General features: G+C 41.0%; 1 protein-coding gene across 2 annotated transcripts in view; it reads right to left on the bottom strand.

Moving 5' to 3' along the window:
* Positions 1-8,171: 8,171 nt before the first annotated feature.
* TBC1D9 (TBC1 domain family member 9) overlaps positions 8,172-17,097 on the bottom strand; it is a 130,830-nt gene continuing 121,904 nt past the window's right edge. For both annotated transcript variants that reach the window (XM_036998692.2, XM_036998691.2), the window contains 5 exons: positions 14,768-14,833; positions 13,633-13,719; positions 10,996-11,070; positions 10,800-10,903; positions 8,172-10,336 (listed from right to left, as the gene is read on the bottom strand). In XM_036998692.2, coding sequence (XP_036854587.1) covers positions 9,605-10,336; positions 10,800-10,903; positions 10,996-11,070; positions 13,633-13,719; positions 14,768-14,833 — 1,064 coding nt within the window. In that variant the 3' untranslated portion in view covers positions 8,172-9,604. The remainder of the gene's footprint in view (positions 10,337-10,799; positions 10,904-10,995; positions 11,071-13,632; positions 13,720-14,767; positions 14,834-17,097) is intronic.

Here is a 17,097-nt window from a genome sequence, read left to right as displayed (position 1 = left end):
TTGTATCCTGCAACTTTGCTGAATTCCAATATTAGTTCTAGTAGTTTTGGAGTGGAGTCTTTAGGGCTTTTTATGTGCAATATCATGTCATCTGCAAATAGTGACAGTTTGATTTCTTCTTTACCGATGTGGATGCTTTTTAGTTCTTTGTTTTGTCTGATTGCTGTGGCTAGGACCTCCAGTACTACATTGAATAACTGTGGAGAGAGTGGGCATCCCTGTCTTGTTCCTGATCTTAGAGGAAAAGCTTTCAGCTTCTCACTATTAAGTATGATGCTGGCTGTGGGTTTGTCATATATGGTCTTTATTATATTGAGGTACTTGCCCTCTACACCCATTTTGTTGAGAGTTTTTATCATGAATGGATGTTGAATTTTGTTGAAAATGCCTTATCAGCATCTATGGGGATGATCACGTGGTTTTTGTCCTTCTTTTTAGTGATGTGGTGGATGATGTTGATGGATTTTCAAATGTTGTACCATCCTTGCATCCCTGAGATGAATCCCACTTGGTCATGGTGTATGATACTCTTTATATTTTTTTGAATACAGTTTGCTAATATTTTGTTGAGTATTTTTGCATCTATGTTCATCAGGGATATTGGTCTGTAATTTTCTTTTTTGGTGGGGTTTTTGCCTGGTTTTGGTATTAGAGTGATGCTGGCTTCATGGAATGAGTTTGGAAATATTTCCTCCTCTTCTATTTTTTGTAAAACTTTAAGGAGAATGGATATTATGTCTTCCATATATGTCTGATAAAATTCAGTGGTGAATCCACCTGGCCTGGGGGTTTTGTTCTTGGGTAGTTTTTTGATTACCACTTCAATTTCTTTGCTGGTAATTGGTTTGTTTAGATTTTGTGTTTCTTCCTTGGTCAGTCTTGGAAGGTAGTATTTTTCTAGAAAGTTGTCTATTTCCTCTAGGTTTTCCAGCTTGTTAGCATATAGATTTTCATAGTATTCTCTAATAATTCTTTGTATTTCTGTGGGGGTCTGTTGTGATTTTTCCTTTCTCATTTCTGATTCTGTTGATGTGTGTAGATTCTCTTTTTCTCTTAATAAGTCTGGCTAGGGGCTTATCTATTTTGTTTATTTTCTCAAAGAACTAGCTCTTGTTTTCATTGATTTTTTTCTATTGTTTTATTCTTCTCAATTTTATTTATTTCTTCTCTGATCTTTATTATGCCCTTCCTTCTGCTGACTTTGGGCCTCATTTGTTCAACTTTTTCCAGTTTTAATAATTGTGACTTTAGACTATTCATTTGGGATTGTTCTTCCTTCTTTAAATATGCCTGGATTGCTATATACTTTCCTCTTAGAACTACCTTTGCTGCATCCCCCAGAAGTTGGGGCATTGTGCTGTTGTTGTCATTTGTCTCCATATATTGCTTGATCTCTGTTTTAATTTGGTCATTAATCCATTGATTATTTAGAAGCATGTTGTTAAGCTTCCATGTGTTTGTGAGCCTTTTTGTTTTCTTTGTACAATTTATTTCTAGTTTTATGCCTCTGTGGTCTGAGAAGCTGGCTGGCAGAATTTCAATCATTTTTATTTACTGAGTCTCTTTTTGTGGCCTAGTATGTGGTCTATTCTGGAAAATGTTCCATGTGCACTTGAAAAGAATGTGTATCCTGCTGCTTTTGGGTGTAGAGTTCTGTAAATATCTATTAGGTCCATCTGTTCTAGTGTGTTGTTCAGTGCCTCTGTGTCCTTTCTTATTTCCTTTCTGGTGGATCTGTCCTTTGGAGTGAGTGGTGTGTTGAAATCTCCTAGAACGAATACATTGCATTCTATTTCCTCCTTTAATTCTGTTAGTATTTGTTTCATATATGTTTGTGCTCTTGTATTGGGTGCATGGATATTTGTAATGGTTATATCCTCTTGTTGGACTGACCCCTTTATCATTATGTAATGTATTTCTTTATCTCTTGTTACTTCATTTATTTTGAAGTCTATTTTAACTGATACAAGTACTGCAACACCTACTTTTTTTGGGATTTGTGGGAGGCAAATTCCGTCACTTTTGCTTGTCTGGGATTTGTTTAACCCCTCCTTCATATTTAAATGATAATCGTGCTGGGTACAGTATTCTTGATTCAAGGCCCTTCTGTTTCATTACATTAACTATATCATGTCATTTTCTTCTGGCCTGTAAGGTTTCTGTTGAGACGTCTGATGATGGCTTTATGGGTTTTCCTTTATAGGTGATCTTTTTTCTCCCTCTGGCTGCCTTTAATACTGTCCTTGTCTTTGATCTTTGCCATTTTAATTATTATATGTCTTGGTTTTTTCCTCCTTGGGTCCCTTGTGTTGGAAGATCTGTGGTCTTCCATGGTCTGAGAGACTATTTCCTCCCCCAGTTTGGGGAAGTTTTTTACAATTATTTCTTCAAAGGCCCTTTGTATCCCTTTTTCTCTCTCTTCTTCTTCTGGTACCCCTATAATGCGAATATTGTTTGGTTTGGATTGGTCACACAGTTCTCTTAATATTCTTTCATTTCTGGAGATCCTTTTCTTTCTCTCTGCCTCAGCTTCTCTGTATTCCTATTCTTTGATTTCTATTCCATTAACAGTCTCTTGCACCTCACCCTGTCTACTCTTAAGTCCTCCCAGAGATTGTTTCATTTCTGTAATCTCCCTCCTGACTTCATCCCTTAGCTCTTGCATATTTCTCTGCAGGTTCATCAGCATGGTTATGACCTTTATTTTGAATTCTTTTTCAGGAAGATTGGTTATATCTCCTGAATATAACCCTCTCTTGGGGGTTGTCTGGGTAATTCTTGACTGGACCAAATTCTTCTACCTTTTCATGGCTATAGAGATAGTTGTAGGCAGGTGGCACATGTGTCAGCTGGGAGAACAAAGTCCCTTTCTGCTTGCTGGTCACCTTGCCCTTCTCTGCTGCCTGTGTCAGTTACCCACACACTGGGAGCAGGCTCCATCCAGGTTAATCCCCTGAGCTGCCATGGGTGGGGCATCCCTTGGTGTGGACCAGAACCCTGCGGGAAGTGGCAGGCCCGCTGGGTGTGTTCTCCTGCTAGAACAGTGCCACTTTGTGCCTTGCCCCAGCTTCCTCTGTCTGTGCTGGGTAGCTGAGCGCTGGCAGCAGCCCCTGGGTATGACCTGGGTAACTGCAGGCTGGGATGAGACACTGGGTGGTTGCTGTGGGTGTGGCCACTCTCTGGCTACTTCACTGCTGTTTTGGGGCAGCACCAGCCGGGGGAATGAATGACAGGCTGTCTATCACCGTGAGGGGCTTCAGAGCTGCATTGCCACCCAGGAGTTTAGGGCACCTGAAGTTCATCAGGATTCCCAGCCTTCTGGGCTGAGTGTCCTGGGAAGATTCCATCCAGCTGTTAAACCCCTGTTCTTTAACACTTTCATAAAGCACTTGCTTTTCTTTTGTCTCATGGAAGCCAGCTGTGGGGATCCACTCACAGATTTTACTTTTCTGTTTCTCTAATATCCAGCACACCATGCAGTGTGTGTCTGTGCTCCCAGTGCAGATTACTAGGGATGGTCATTTAGGAGTCCTGTGCTTCCACTCCCTCCCCACTCTGACTCCTTTTCTCTCGCTGGTGAGCTGGGGTGGGGGGGATGCTCGGGTCCTGCTGGGTTGCGGTTTTGTATCTTACCCTTTTCATGAGATATTGAGTCCCCCCCCCCCAGTATAGATGTACCCTGGCTGGTTTACTGTATCCTGTGGTCTCTCTTTTAGGAATAGTTTTATTTGTTGTATTTTCAAAAATATATATGGTTTTGGGAGGATATTTCTGCTGCCCTACTCACGCTGCCATCTTGGCTGCTCCTCACCTCAGGGGAATTATTTTATAGGGAGAAAATCGTAAGTCCAGTTTTTGAGGTGCATATTCAGGGAGTGGGGGAGTGGACAAAGGTTGGAACATCCCAGGCACTAAATATATTCTTGCTGAATGAAATAATTCAGGGGAGAAGCCTGAGCCGAGATACCCTTGGGGAGTTATAGCAGATAGATGGGAGCTGAGATCATTGAAGTGGGCAAGCTCCTTCAGGGCAAGCAGTGGATAAGAATGCCTTGGGCACATCCTGTGGTCCCCACCATTTAAGGGGAGGTAAAAGGAGGCAGCCCAGGACAGCTGGCAGAGGGTTTGTCCAAGAGAGCAAAAAGAATCTGAAAGGTAGTGGTGTCACAGAGACCAGGCAAGCAGGGAGATAAATTTAATGAGAGAATGTCAGCAGATGAGTTAAGAACTAGTAAGGATCCACTGGAGTCAGCAATTAGAAATCACTGGGGTCCTCAGTAGGAGCTGGTTCAGGAAATGACCAGGAGTCATGCTGAGAGGCACCCAAGTGAAATTGGAAGTGAGGAAGGGAGGCAGCAAGAGTAAGCTAGCCTTTCCTGATGTTTGGCTGTGATGTAGTTGATAAGTCAGTAAATAGAGTGTCTGGCAGAGTTAAGGAAGTGAATAAATACTCTTACAATTTGTGGCCAAAAAATCCATTGTGAAGATGTTGAGAATAAAAGAGAGCCAGAGGTTAAGGGATGCCATCTTTCCCTCCAAGGTGGAGCAAGGAGAAAAATAGAATGCAGACACAGGTATGTTTGTAGTTGAGGGGCTGAAAGTTGTGAGTTGCAACCAATAGCCCCAATTAGGTATGTCAGCTAAGAATCAAAATGTTCACTGAAGATGGGGCAGGAGTGGGATTAGGGGGTTTAAGTGAACTAGCTGAGACTTAAAATAGTTATTTTAGGCTTAGAAGGATTGAACCAGGGACATGGGAAGGGATTTTTGAATGGCATTCAGGTCTCATCTGAAGAAAAAATACATGAAGTTGTAGTAGCAACTTTACATAGTGTGAATCCTCCCTCCCCACTAGAACCTATTGCTCAGCAGCCCAGATGTGACTGAAGAAGGCAGATGTTTGTAAGGATTCATGATTTGGAGATTATGGTACAGCTACCACAAATGGCAGCCACAGAAGATCAGGGAAAATGGAGTTGAGAGCTAGGAAAACAATGGCTGAAGAGAGGACCAGAGGATCGCATCTGAGCAGGAAAATGAGTGAGAGACATCACGGACTGATAGTGGGGTTACAAGATTGGAAGTGCAAGAGGAAGTGCAGTGGGGGTGACCGGCACTTAGGTTCATATTGCTGAGGTATAGTGTTGGGTGAAAAGTCACAGCAATTAAGGCTGGAGTGTTTGCTGGTTCTCTGTAGGGATGTTGAAGTTCCCTGAGTGACAGCAGAAATTGGGGCACAGAGGAAATTTGTGAGCTGGGTGCCAAGTTGGAGAAGGCTCAGAAAAACCCAGGAGGTTGGTAGAGGATTATAAATAAAAGAGAACACAAGGTGCTTGACATACCTCTCCCTGAGAGGTAGGGGATGGCTGCCCCCCATTAAAGTCTGACCTTGACCATAAGAACATGATGAAGGTGTCCTTACTCTAGTTCCAGGCCTAAGGAGTGAGGGTGGAGGAAAAAGTCATGACCACAGGGGCCTCCTAACTGGTCTGCTGGCTTCTATTTGTGCTTCTATCTCTAATGTCTTTAGAGGGATCAGAATCATTGTTAAAATCTGAGTTGGATCATGTTTCCCTACTGCTCCAAACCCCTCATGGTGCCCCATCTCACTCAGAGTTAAAAGCCAAAGCCTTTTCCCTGACCTGGACCTGTGTGAAGGTTCCCGTTACCTCTCTGCCTCTTTGCTGAGTAGCTTCTCTCCACCCCTTCCTCACTGTTCCTCAGACCAGCCAGGTAGCCTCCCACCTCAGGGACTTTGTGTTTGTGTTCCATTTGTCTGAAAAGCTCTTCTCCCCAGGTCTCTGCATGGCCCACTCCTCAGCTTTTACTCAAACGTCACTTCTGTGAGGTCTTCCTTGATCACCCCAGCATTTCAAGGTCTCTGAGCCCCATTTTATTTTTTATTGCCCATGTCACTATCATAACATTCAGTGTATTTATCTTGTTTATACTCTGTCTCCCTTATCAGAATGTGAATTTCTCTTATGGACAGGGATGTTTGTAAGTCATTTGCTGCTATGCTGTGAGTGCCTAAAACCATATCTGGCACATAGTATATAGCTCACAGTCCTGAAACATGAGAATTTGCTAGACCTATTCTAGGGCTCAGAAGATTATCTCCACCCAGTCTGAGTGAAGTGGCATCAGTCTGGCTGATACCTTGCCCTTAAAATATTCTAAGAGAAGATACAGGATTTTGGTGTGCACAGTACTGTCCTCTCTGTGATGAGTTGAGGAGAGGAAGTAGTTGTGAGTGCAGGAAGCCCTAATAATCTACAGTTTGCCCTCAGCCATCTGCTCATAGCTGCTCTGTAGACCATCTCCTGGAAGCCAGTTGTATTAACAGAGACAGGAATAGAATCCTAGTCGCAGCCTTCTATACTCACTCTGAGCCTATTTACGCATTCCTTGTATGGCTCCCTGTGCTTCCCATAGACAGTGAAGAATGTGTTAAATAAAAGGTACAGGGCCCTAAACATTATGTCAAAGAGTTATTTTAAAGCAGAAAATAGTGTCAGATGTTTTGTACTCACTCCATCAATTGCTACTCTTTTCAGATTAGAAGTTGATACCATAACAAAAAAACCTTACAGGATGGCTAAAACACACCATCAGAGGAGCCCTAACCAGAGGCAGGATAAATGAGGCAGCTGCCCATGAGTTCCAATGTTAAATTCAAGAACTGAAGTAGCTCAAAGTTCAAGAACCCCAGGCAAAGCTTCAGTCAGAGACCAAGCCAAGTCTACGAAGACTGGGGGGCTGCCATAGACTCTCTGGGGCCAGGAAGGTGAGGAGAAGCCTGCCTGCCTTCCCTACTTGCTGTGACAAGAGCAGACTGGGAGCTGCCTGTGCTGGGCTTCCCGGCCTGCATGCCTCGCTGGGAGGTGAGGGGCTGGTGACCCAGGAGCCTTCATATTGTGCATGGTTCCCTTTTGGCAATGCCACAGTTTGTCGCTCCTATCCAACATTGCTGGGTGCAATGATGTGGCTGCATCTGTGGCTCCTCAGGCACACCCCCTCCCCTGGCACCCAGGATAAGCTAGAGGCTTTCTCTTCTGAGCTGTCATATATGGACGCTCTGCAGGGGCCCAGCGCCCAGAGCTCAGGAGCTGGAAGCTTTCTGGGATGCCCGTTCAAATCTGTTAGGATACGGACCTTGAGGCCACCATCTGTGATAGTGTAACAGTTACTACTGTGAGACACTAATCAGCACAGGGCTAGATCAAACGTGATCACTCAGGGAAGACAATAAATCATAATACATTGAAATAAAGAGAAGAATTCATGGAGCTACTAAGAGATATGCCACAACCATTAAAACTAAACAGGAACTTTAATCTTTTTTCAGAAAATGCTCTTTGAATTTCACTGCCTGCCTTCTGGAGGCTGAGAAGGAATGAGCTGACAAGGCTGTTTGTCAGACTAAGCAGGAAAACAATCAACTTGAAGGCTCAGGGATCCTCCATACATAGACTCAGAAGCAAGCAGACTAAAAATTGCCATCATATAGTATACTGCCACTGCTGCTATGATGAAAAGAACTATGATGTGCTTAAACAAATAAGGACAATATTACAACAGAGCATAACAGAGACCTGTGATTTGGGAGTGAGGCACTGTTCAGTTATAGTCCCTTTCTCAGTGACCATGGAAAATTCTGACTCCTCTTGTTAACCTAGGGCTACACATTTAAATGCATGTTTATTTCCATCCTGAACCTATCTTTGGTTCGGACAAGGCAGAGGTGAGTAAGAGTATCAGATTTAACAGTTAATTTCTTCAGGCATCTTTAAGTGACTTTAAAGACAGAAACACATCATGGAATACTGTGTAATAATCTTAGAGTCAAATTCTGTTAAATGCCTCAGTACTCAATTAAATACCTACCAAATGGTATTGCAATGTGCCAGTAAGGATTAAATGGAGGGATTTTCATCCATTTTATCACCTTTATAGAAATTAAATAATTAGATAACTGGTAAAAACTCCCATATTAAAAATACACACTCATATGCACATCACTACATATTGTACTTATCTCAAATTTTTGCCTATAAAAATTTGTTTACTTAGCCAAAATGGTTGCCTGATAAAATTTCCCCAGCAGTGTTGTCAAAAGAATGAACACATTGTCTAAGGCAGGACCTTAAAGCATTGAGATAAAAGCCATATATGAGTATCTGATGTATTTTATTTGTTCACATTTATCCTATTTGAGGTTAACACTACTTCATTTGACAGTTTAAAAATCATTCTGTAAACAAAATAAAAAACAGCAGCAACAGCTAAAATGGGGACACAATGTATGATAATAAAATGAAGGAATGCATTGAAAGGAATAATCTGAATAAGCAAAGAAAATGTGATCATGATTATGAATTCAACAATCAGAAGAAAAAGCCTCCCACATCTGTAAAAGACAAAACTCTAATGGTGATAAAAAAAAAAACATGAGTCCAAAGTGCAGGTGCGCTAGTTCCATTGCCACATCCATTCAGGAAATAGGTAAAGCATACTATTCTTCTATATAAAGTGACAGGTTCTGCTTTAAAACATTCAGTTACACTATCTTGTAGATATTTTTTTCATTTTACATGATCTCTACAGTGATTTAGCTGGGAACATGGTCATATGTGATATATGGCATACTTTCTTGAATCTAGGTAGAGTATGGAAACGGTAAAGTTTATTGTTTTATTTTTTGCTTTATTTGCAGTGAGTAACAAGAAGCTGAACATTCCGTATTAGAAGCATCAATACTTTAACTCCTTCTGAGAAAACCCCAAAAGACGAACAGACAAAAATCCTGAGCCCTCTATCATCTTGTTCGCTACTTACAGATGCTCTATAACAAGACTGTCCATCTTCCCTGAACTCTGGCCAGCTGACTTACATAATCAGAACAGTTTTGTCATGCAAAATTGGTCCAATATTTGTCCGAACTTATCAAATAGAAGCGTTATTCTGGCATCACCTAAAAGCCATTTACACTTTCCTGTTTAGAACCTAAAATGTTTTCCCCTTAAGGGGAGCATTCATTGAATATGATTTTTGAATGGAGGACTTACATGAAATACATCTCAAATCTTAAAAAATATATTTAATGCTTCCTAAGATGGTATAGGATTTACCCCAGCTGACAATGCCTTTTCCATTTAAGAACATTCTTTCTTTGTGGAATTTCATTTTTCTCACAGCTCTAATTGTATTAAAAAAAGCCCCAATACACAAATGGCTGCTACCTTACCTAGCGTTACACAGCACTGTTTTTTAAACCATGTACATGGCTCAACAGCAAGATCAAGAAGTTATAATACACACATATCACAGACAGATTAATCTATTCTGGAATTCACTGAATAATCTGTATTCTGGCAAATCCTCCTCCCCCACCAAGAGAGTGTACTGTACCTGCTTCAAGGTACTTAAATATTTCTCCAACATTTCCATTGTATTATATTATGAAAACACTAGGCTTCAAGACGGGTACTAATAAATACTTAATTTAAAAGAAAGACAGATCCCCTCCAACCCCAACAGAGAAGAACATAAAAAAAGACCCTTTCCCTCCCTCCCTTCCCACTCCCCAGTGAAGGCGCAGGTGTCAGCCTGACAGGGCCGAGATCTCGTAGTCACTGGCCGAGGTGAGGGGCTTGCCCATCATTCGGATGTTTTTTGCACTGGTGATCCTGGCCATCATGCACACGGGCTTGTCAAAGTACCTCACCAGGGCGGGTTCAGTCAGGAGGGAGGCCAGGAACTGCTCAAAGGTGATGGCCCAGTCCCGGTCCAGGCTGGTGCTCGGGGGCAGCGCCGCAGAGCCCTGGCTGCTGCGGACCAGCACCGTGTCCTCCCCGATGTCCTCGCAGTGCAGCTTATCCTCCTCGTGGGAGCCGGCACTCAGCACCGAGTAGGAGGACATGGAGCTGTCGTCCTTGGTGTCGTCGTCAGAGATCAGCATGGAGGAGCAGGCCCCATTGTCCCGGGGCGAGGAGTCCTCCAGCTTAATGTCCTCCATTTGCCCGCCCAGCGAGTGTTCCTCGCTCTCGCCCGCCAAGCTGGTGGGCAGGGGCTCCCCGGGCTCAGCCGACTCCACAGCGTAGGGTGGGCCCGGCCCTTTCTTGGGGAAGAGCATGCCTGCGATGCCCTGGTTGCAGGTGGGCCCGTGGCACCCGCTCCCGCCCTCCTTTGCAGGCTGTGTCACGAAGAGCTTTCCGACTTCCCCAATCTCCAGCAGAAGGCTGGTCACCGCAGCCGTGGCGTGGTACAGCTCCTGCTCGTTGGGGTCCTCACTGAACATGTTATACATTGTCTTACACAGCTCGATAAACTGCCCCTGAAAAGTGATTTGGAAATGGTCATGTTGTGGGGGGCACAGGGGCAGGCCTGCAATGGACACACAGCCATTTAATATTAGGGTGCTCTTCATCCTGTGCTACAATTATTTATGTTGTTTTATCTCTCATTACATTTCAGCGTTTTTAAGGGAGAAAAATGTGTCAGACGTCTTTACGTATGAGCACAGCAATTTGAAACAGCCTGAGCTTGTCTTGTGAGTATGTGAGAGTATTTTTAAGGATTGGGATGAGAATGCATGTATTCTCAAAGTTGGGTATTTCCTGGCTCACATTTTTTCCGAGGTCATTTTCTCACAACTGAGCATATTTTTCATGCACAAATAGATCCAAACAGATACTGATGAAGTGCCCCACGTTAACATTACCTTTCTATATTTATCTATGACAGGAAAACAGAGCTTCAAGGTTTGAAATGAATGAACTGAATTCTTAAGCACTTACCTGATTCAGTTTGGGTAAATCCTTTGCATTCTTTGACTTAGATTTATTTTCTGGAGTCCAGAGTCTCAGATAATTACGATTTTCTTGAGAATTTGCTCTCTTCCCTAAAACCCAAATGCCAACAAATAAGTAGTCACGGTCAAAAACAAGTGTTCAACCAGCTGCAAGACAGACATACAAAAGAGAAAATTGGTACCTCGGTCCGGCTTCAGACTCACTGAAACAAAGCCGTCATCTGCCCTGTGTCTGCTCCGGCTATCCAGCCCAACCACTGCCAAGAAATGTTCAGAAGAAAAAAGTACAATGTTACATGATAAACCCATATATTTAGTAGTTGCAGCATTAAACAGAAAAAAACCTCTAGGTCAGATTGCCTGACTAAGCCAAACAAACAAAAGCAAAAACTGGTACACTGGGTTAAATCTGAATTCGAGATAAATGATTTTTTAGTGTAGGTGAGCCACAAATATCCCATAAGTATGGGGCATGCTTATGCTTAGCAAATGATTTTTTGCTTATATCAAATTCAGATCTTACAGGACACCTCATATATTTATCTGACATCCCTATTTCTAGGTGAAGGATTCCACCAGAATTCTTTTTCACAAGTGGGGTTCAGTGTACAATTAGGAATTAAAGGAATGATATGATGTAGTCTTCAATAATTAAAAAATGGTGGTGCTTATACCTATAAATGTTGATTTCCCTCCCTTTTCTGTTTCATTATCATCTTAACTTTGCCTACAATGAAACTGATATTCTTTCAGGCTTTGCAAAAGATCACGAACTCACTGTTTAGAAAGAAATTGAAATCTCTGATGAAAGAAACAAAAAATATTATGTGCTATAGAATTTCTTCAAATTCATAATCTGGTATTTCAAAAATATGACTTTCAAGGAAGCCACTTATAACTATTTTTTTTTCCTTCTTAAAATAGGTCATCACAGGGCACATAAGGACTTCAAAAGGGAGAGATGACAACACTCCCAGAGCCCCATCAGTGTGTCAGCTGTAAGAATGCATTCTGGCACTTCTTCAGGTTTGCCAGATATGTGACCTTTACTGTATTTAGTTTCAAATTAATCTCAGCAGCTTTTAAGATAGAGTGAGGACAGTGTACTATCTGTCATTGAGAAATCCCTCTCCTTTTAATGTTGAAAATGATTTATGAAACAAGTAGATTTTTCAAAAATTATTTAAAGTATGGTAAGTGCTTGCAATGGATATTATGCAATCATTCAAAAACCATGTTTCCAGAGAATGTTTAATGACATGATAACATGCTCACTGGATTTTCAGTGAAAAAAAGTAGGATATAAAACTCTATAGGCAGTTCAATTCCAGATATATACTTTTACATATTATATGAATAGAAAGGACTGAAGAGAAATATGCCAAGATAATATTAGTTATTTGTATTTTAAGATTTTAAGACATTTTAGCTTATATATCCATATTTTCAAATTGCAGCACAAAGCAATAGTACTTTAGGAGTCAGAAAATACTTTTAAAAAGCAGCTTTGAATGATCATTAAATACTATTAGCATATGATCATCCTGGAGGCATTCTGAAACATGATTTTTTTCTGAAATAAGTGTTCACAAATAAAGATATGGCTAACATTTTGTAGCCAAAATATTATTGCTAACAATATTAAGAATATTCTAGGATGTGCTCAGGCACTGTGCTTAAGCCTTACTACATTACCTCGTTAAGTCCTTACTACACCCAGTATGACAGCTGTCATCTTCCACAGAAGGAAACTGAGGCTCAGAGATGCAGGAACCTGCCTGAGATCAGCTAGATAACAATATACAGAGCTAGCCTTCTGTCCAAAGTGCCCACCTTCACCTTGTGTTGCCAACAATATTAAAACTGAGTTTAGCTCACTCCTTTCTACTCAATTAGGTTGCTAACAGTTTAAAAGATTATCTGCACTGTGCTTATTTTGGAATGATGAGATTTAAGAGGCAAAAGGATCCAGGAGAACTCATGTTTACTTTTGGACTTGGGTGAAGTCATGAGGCTGCCCTACCAAGGAATTAGTAGGTAAATAATGTACTGCCATAGGAAGCTGAGAGGGGTTGCTCAGGTTGATGCAATACAAAACATGACATATAAATTTGGAGAGATATACAGTTTGGTAAATCATGTCTGCAACCACACACAGCAGGAGTCAGCAAATATTTTCTAAAAAAGGCAGGCTATACAGTCTGTCTCAACTACTCAGTTCTACCACTGTAGCATGAAAGCAACCAAAGGCAATATATAAATGAATAGCTTGGCTGTGTGCCAATAAACTTTGTAGGCACTACAGTTGAAATTTATAGTTTTCCTGTATCATGAAATATTAACTTTTGATTGTTAAAAAACATTAAAAAATGTAAAAACCACTCTTAGCTCACATGCTGTACAAATAGGGGCCAGATTTGGCCCATGGGCTGAAGTTTGCTAATGCCTGTTCTAGAGAGCAAAGGAAGATGTTAAGAGAATGCTTTCTGATATAAATGCTTGGCTAGAAACTGGAAGCAGCATAAAATAGGATGATGTTCTTAATGAGCCTGAGCTGAGTGGAGAGAGGGGAGCAAAGTACATAGCTCTACAGTCATGCTTTGCCTAAGTCAGGAGACATGATGTGTCTGGTCCTTTGAGAGGGGGCTGCAGTGCCTGCTCCCTAATAGTTTCCTAACTTCAAAAATTTGAAAAGGGAGTAACATATTAGGCAAATATATCCATATACTTTCTTGATTGACAAATAAACTGGATCCCTTTTCCAATAACAGAGGGCTCTGTAGAAAAATATAGCACCTCTGGTGAGCAAAGTCACTTACCATGTGTGCATTCTGGGGTGATATCTTCAAAGAAGTACTGAGTTGCTTCAAAAGCAGAATCTGGTTCATCTTGATCAGAGGATGGCTCTGGGAAGGGGAGGAAACACAGTTCACATACCGGTGGGTTGTAACTCATTGAAAGGGTGCTTTCGTTGTGAAAGATATGACACGGGAGGAGGATGAGAAGCTGAAGTGACAGAAGTGGGGCGGGGATGCATCCCCGGGGACCCTGACTGCCACTGAAGCCTAACAGGGGAGGTTCACTCCATTGCTACCTCCACCTTCCTTTTCAGCAACTCCCCACCTAAGTGTCCCTTAACATTTCCTCTTTTAGACCTTTTAGACAAACTTTCCTAAATTCAGTGGGATGATGCTTTACAAACCAAATTTTAGGAACTTGCATGCTATCAAGGTAATTCGCTAATCTGTGGTTTTATCCTATCTCTGTGCTTAGTGCCAATCTCTCCTCTGTCTCTTTTTTTTTCTTTTTAGTATTTGCTAGATTTATATCAGCTAGGGGCCAATCTTGTTTGAAACTGAACTCAAAACTTCACCTTCTTTCCCACTTGTTGCTGTCAGTGGTAAAACTGCTCCCTCTAGACTCAGGACCTACAGAGTCCTAGACTCTCTCTTCTCTCTCACAGTCCTTGTATCCCATGATTTATCACGGTCTTTTTACTCTTTCTCCTGCAAAAGTCAGCTCTTTCCTATTGCTGCAACTCCTACTGCACACACATAAGTGACCACAGAATCAAGCACATGCTGATTCAGGAACTTATGTAAGTAGTCAGTATTCAGTTCATTTTTAGTGACCAATGAGTGATTTTGTATATTAAGAAGAGGCAAACAGATTACACCAAAAAAAGATTTCAAATTATAAAATGAATTAGTCACAGGAATGGAAGTACAGCATAGAGAGTATAACTATATATAGAGAATTGTAGTATCTTGGTATGGTAACAGGGAGTAGTTACACTTACTGTGGCTAGTAATGTATATAATTATTAAATCACTATGTTGTACATTTGAAAACAATATAACATGGTATATCAACTATATCCCAATAAAACAGAAGAGAGATTTCAAGCTAGGTCATGGTTATAGATACATGTCCAATGCTTTGTAGCTTACTTACCAGGCAAGACATGCATTTTGTACAGGAGTCTGAGTTTCTCTGTGAGGTCCCCATGGCATGCAGCACCTAGAAGTCACACGAAGTACCAGTGTGAATGTGTCCTGCATGCTAGTAATCCTCCAGCCTTAATGAGCATTTCCATGAAGCATCTACTTACAAACTGAAACCAAGACATTGGGTGAAGGAAGGTTTGGCCAGGACATATTTGTGTTGAGAGCTCTGCAACCAGGATGCCTAGTTTCAAATCCTTGGTATTACTATGTGTTGAGTTAACCTATCTGTACCTCAGTTTCCCCTCTATCAGGCGGGATGATACATAGAAGATTCTATCAGTGGTCTTGACATCAGGATCTATGAATTGTGAGAACTAAATGTGTTAATATTATAAACCTTAGAATAGTGTCTGGCATATAATAAATGTGTTATTAATAAGAAAGACTGTGTGACTGGTGACTGGGCCTCAATACTCTCAATAACAGAGTTCACAAATTATCTCAAAATATGTTTGAGATTGCTTCATATTACTCATTTTAGAATCCTTTTTATTTGATTGGTTTCTCCTCAATGTTTCCTCAGTTTAATTTATTCTAACCTATCTGCCATTATAACACCACCATTTCAATCAAAAGAATACTGTTACATTCTGCTTGGAAGTCTTTATGTGTCTCAGGAACCAGAAAATCCTTTGTGAATATTTACTCTCAGAGCATGAAGCTGAAGACTAATCAGACTTAGAGAAAGAGGAATCATAGACTCTGGGTCGGTAGGAACATCCGGGGTTATGCTGTCCAAAGCCTCACTTAATGTAGGGATTTCTCCTCACACATCCAGGCGAGATAGGAATTTCCTAGAACAATCTCACAACAGAGGCATCTTGTCCTTCTGGTAGATTCTCTAAAGACTGAAAGTTCTTCTGTGATTTTTGCTTCAGTCTCAGGATTCTTAACCTGCAGTTTCAACTTTATAAAGTCCATGAACCCCATAAAATTTACATTTTGTCTCTAAAGTGCATGTCATTTGGGTGGAAGAAAATGTCCACAATTTTTATCAGATCTCATAATCCCACTATGCAAGAGAATGTTTAGAACTGTTCCTCTTCCCCTTATTCTATTCTTTGCCCTTATTATACTCTTTAAAGCCAAACAGAATAGGTCTGCTGCCTCTTCAAAAAACAATCTTTCAGATTTTAAGGACAACTATCCTGTCCCCCTCAGTCTTCTTTTCAAGGTAAGTTTACCTTCCTCTCCAAATTTTTCAACTTTCTTTTATGACATGGTTTGTATACCGTTTCCTATTCTCACCTATATCCACTATATGTGTTGATTTGCCAATCTCTCTGGACCGAGTGTTCCAGAAGCCTAGTGTCCATTTCAGAGAATCATGGAACGGTCCTTGACTCTCCCACTTACATAGCCTAAGTCTGCATTCTCCCTTTTATACTTTCACTCTGGAGTTCACATTGACTCCATGGTTAACTAAATCCCACAATGTTTGCTCACTGACAAATACTCATCATGAAAGTAATGACAGACATTTATTAACCATCCACTTTGTATAAAGCCTTAGGCTACCTCTTTTCCCTGCTTAGTTCACTCTCTTCTCACAAGAGTTCTAAGAGACGGGCACAGTTATACAGATGAGAAAGTCAGGCTTATTGGCATTGTATTATTTAGCAATGTGTTCAAGGCCATAGGCTAGCAAGTGGCAGGTCCAGGATTTGAACTGAGATTTGTCTCACTTGATCCCATACTTGAAACCACTGTACTATATGAAGACACCCTAGCCGGTTCTGTTACAATCATTTCTTAAAATTCAAGATTTCTGATTTATCTATTTGCTTTTGCCAATATTTCCTCATTTCATATATTTTTTAATGTCAGTTTTTTAAAAATCCAACATATTGGCCTGTCTCTCTCAGCCCACACATGCAGTAAGTATGCATTCTCTATCTTTGGTTTAAGAAACTGACTGAGTCCAGTAGAGGGGGATAAACAGTAACTGTAGTGACAATAATAACTAATTTTTTGGGTCAGGCATTGTTCTAGGAACTTTACTTGAATTAATCTCATTTAGTCCTGAAAATACCTGCACTCTGCAAATGAGGGAACCATCATAGAGGTTAAATACCAACCCCAAGGTACCAGGGAACTCTCAGCTGAAATCAATTCATTAGACATCAGACTTTGGGGACAGTGTTCAGCCAATCACTGACTTCCAATCTTTTCCATTTATGAGTTATTTCTCAAATAACCAGCTGCATCATGACATCTGTGATATGTTTAGAGCTTCTACCTTTTAGCAACATGATTGGGAAAGGAGATATAGCTCAT

This window comes from Manis javanica, chromosome 5, assembly GCF_040802235.1.
Source record: "Manis javanica isolate MJ-LG chromosome 5, MJ_LKY, whole genome shotgun sequence".
NCBI lineage: Eukaryota > Metazoa > Chordata > Mammalia > Pholidota > Manidae > Manis > Manis javanica.
This window is presented reverse-complemented; position numbering and strand designations above follow the sequence as displayed.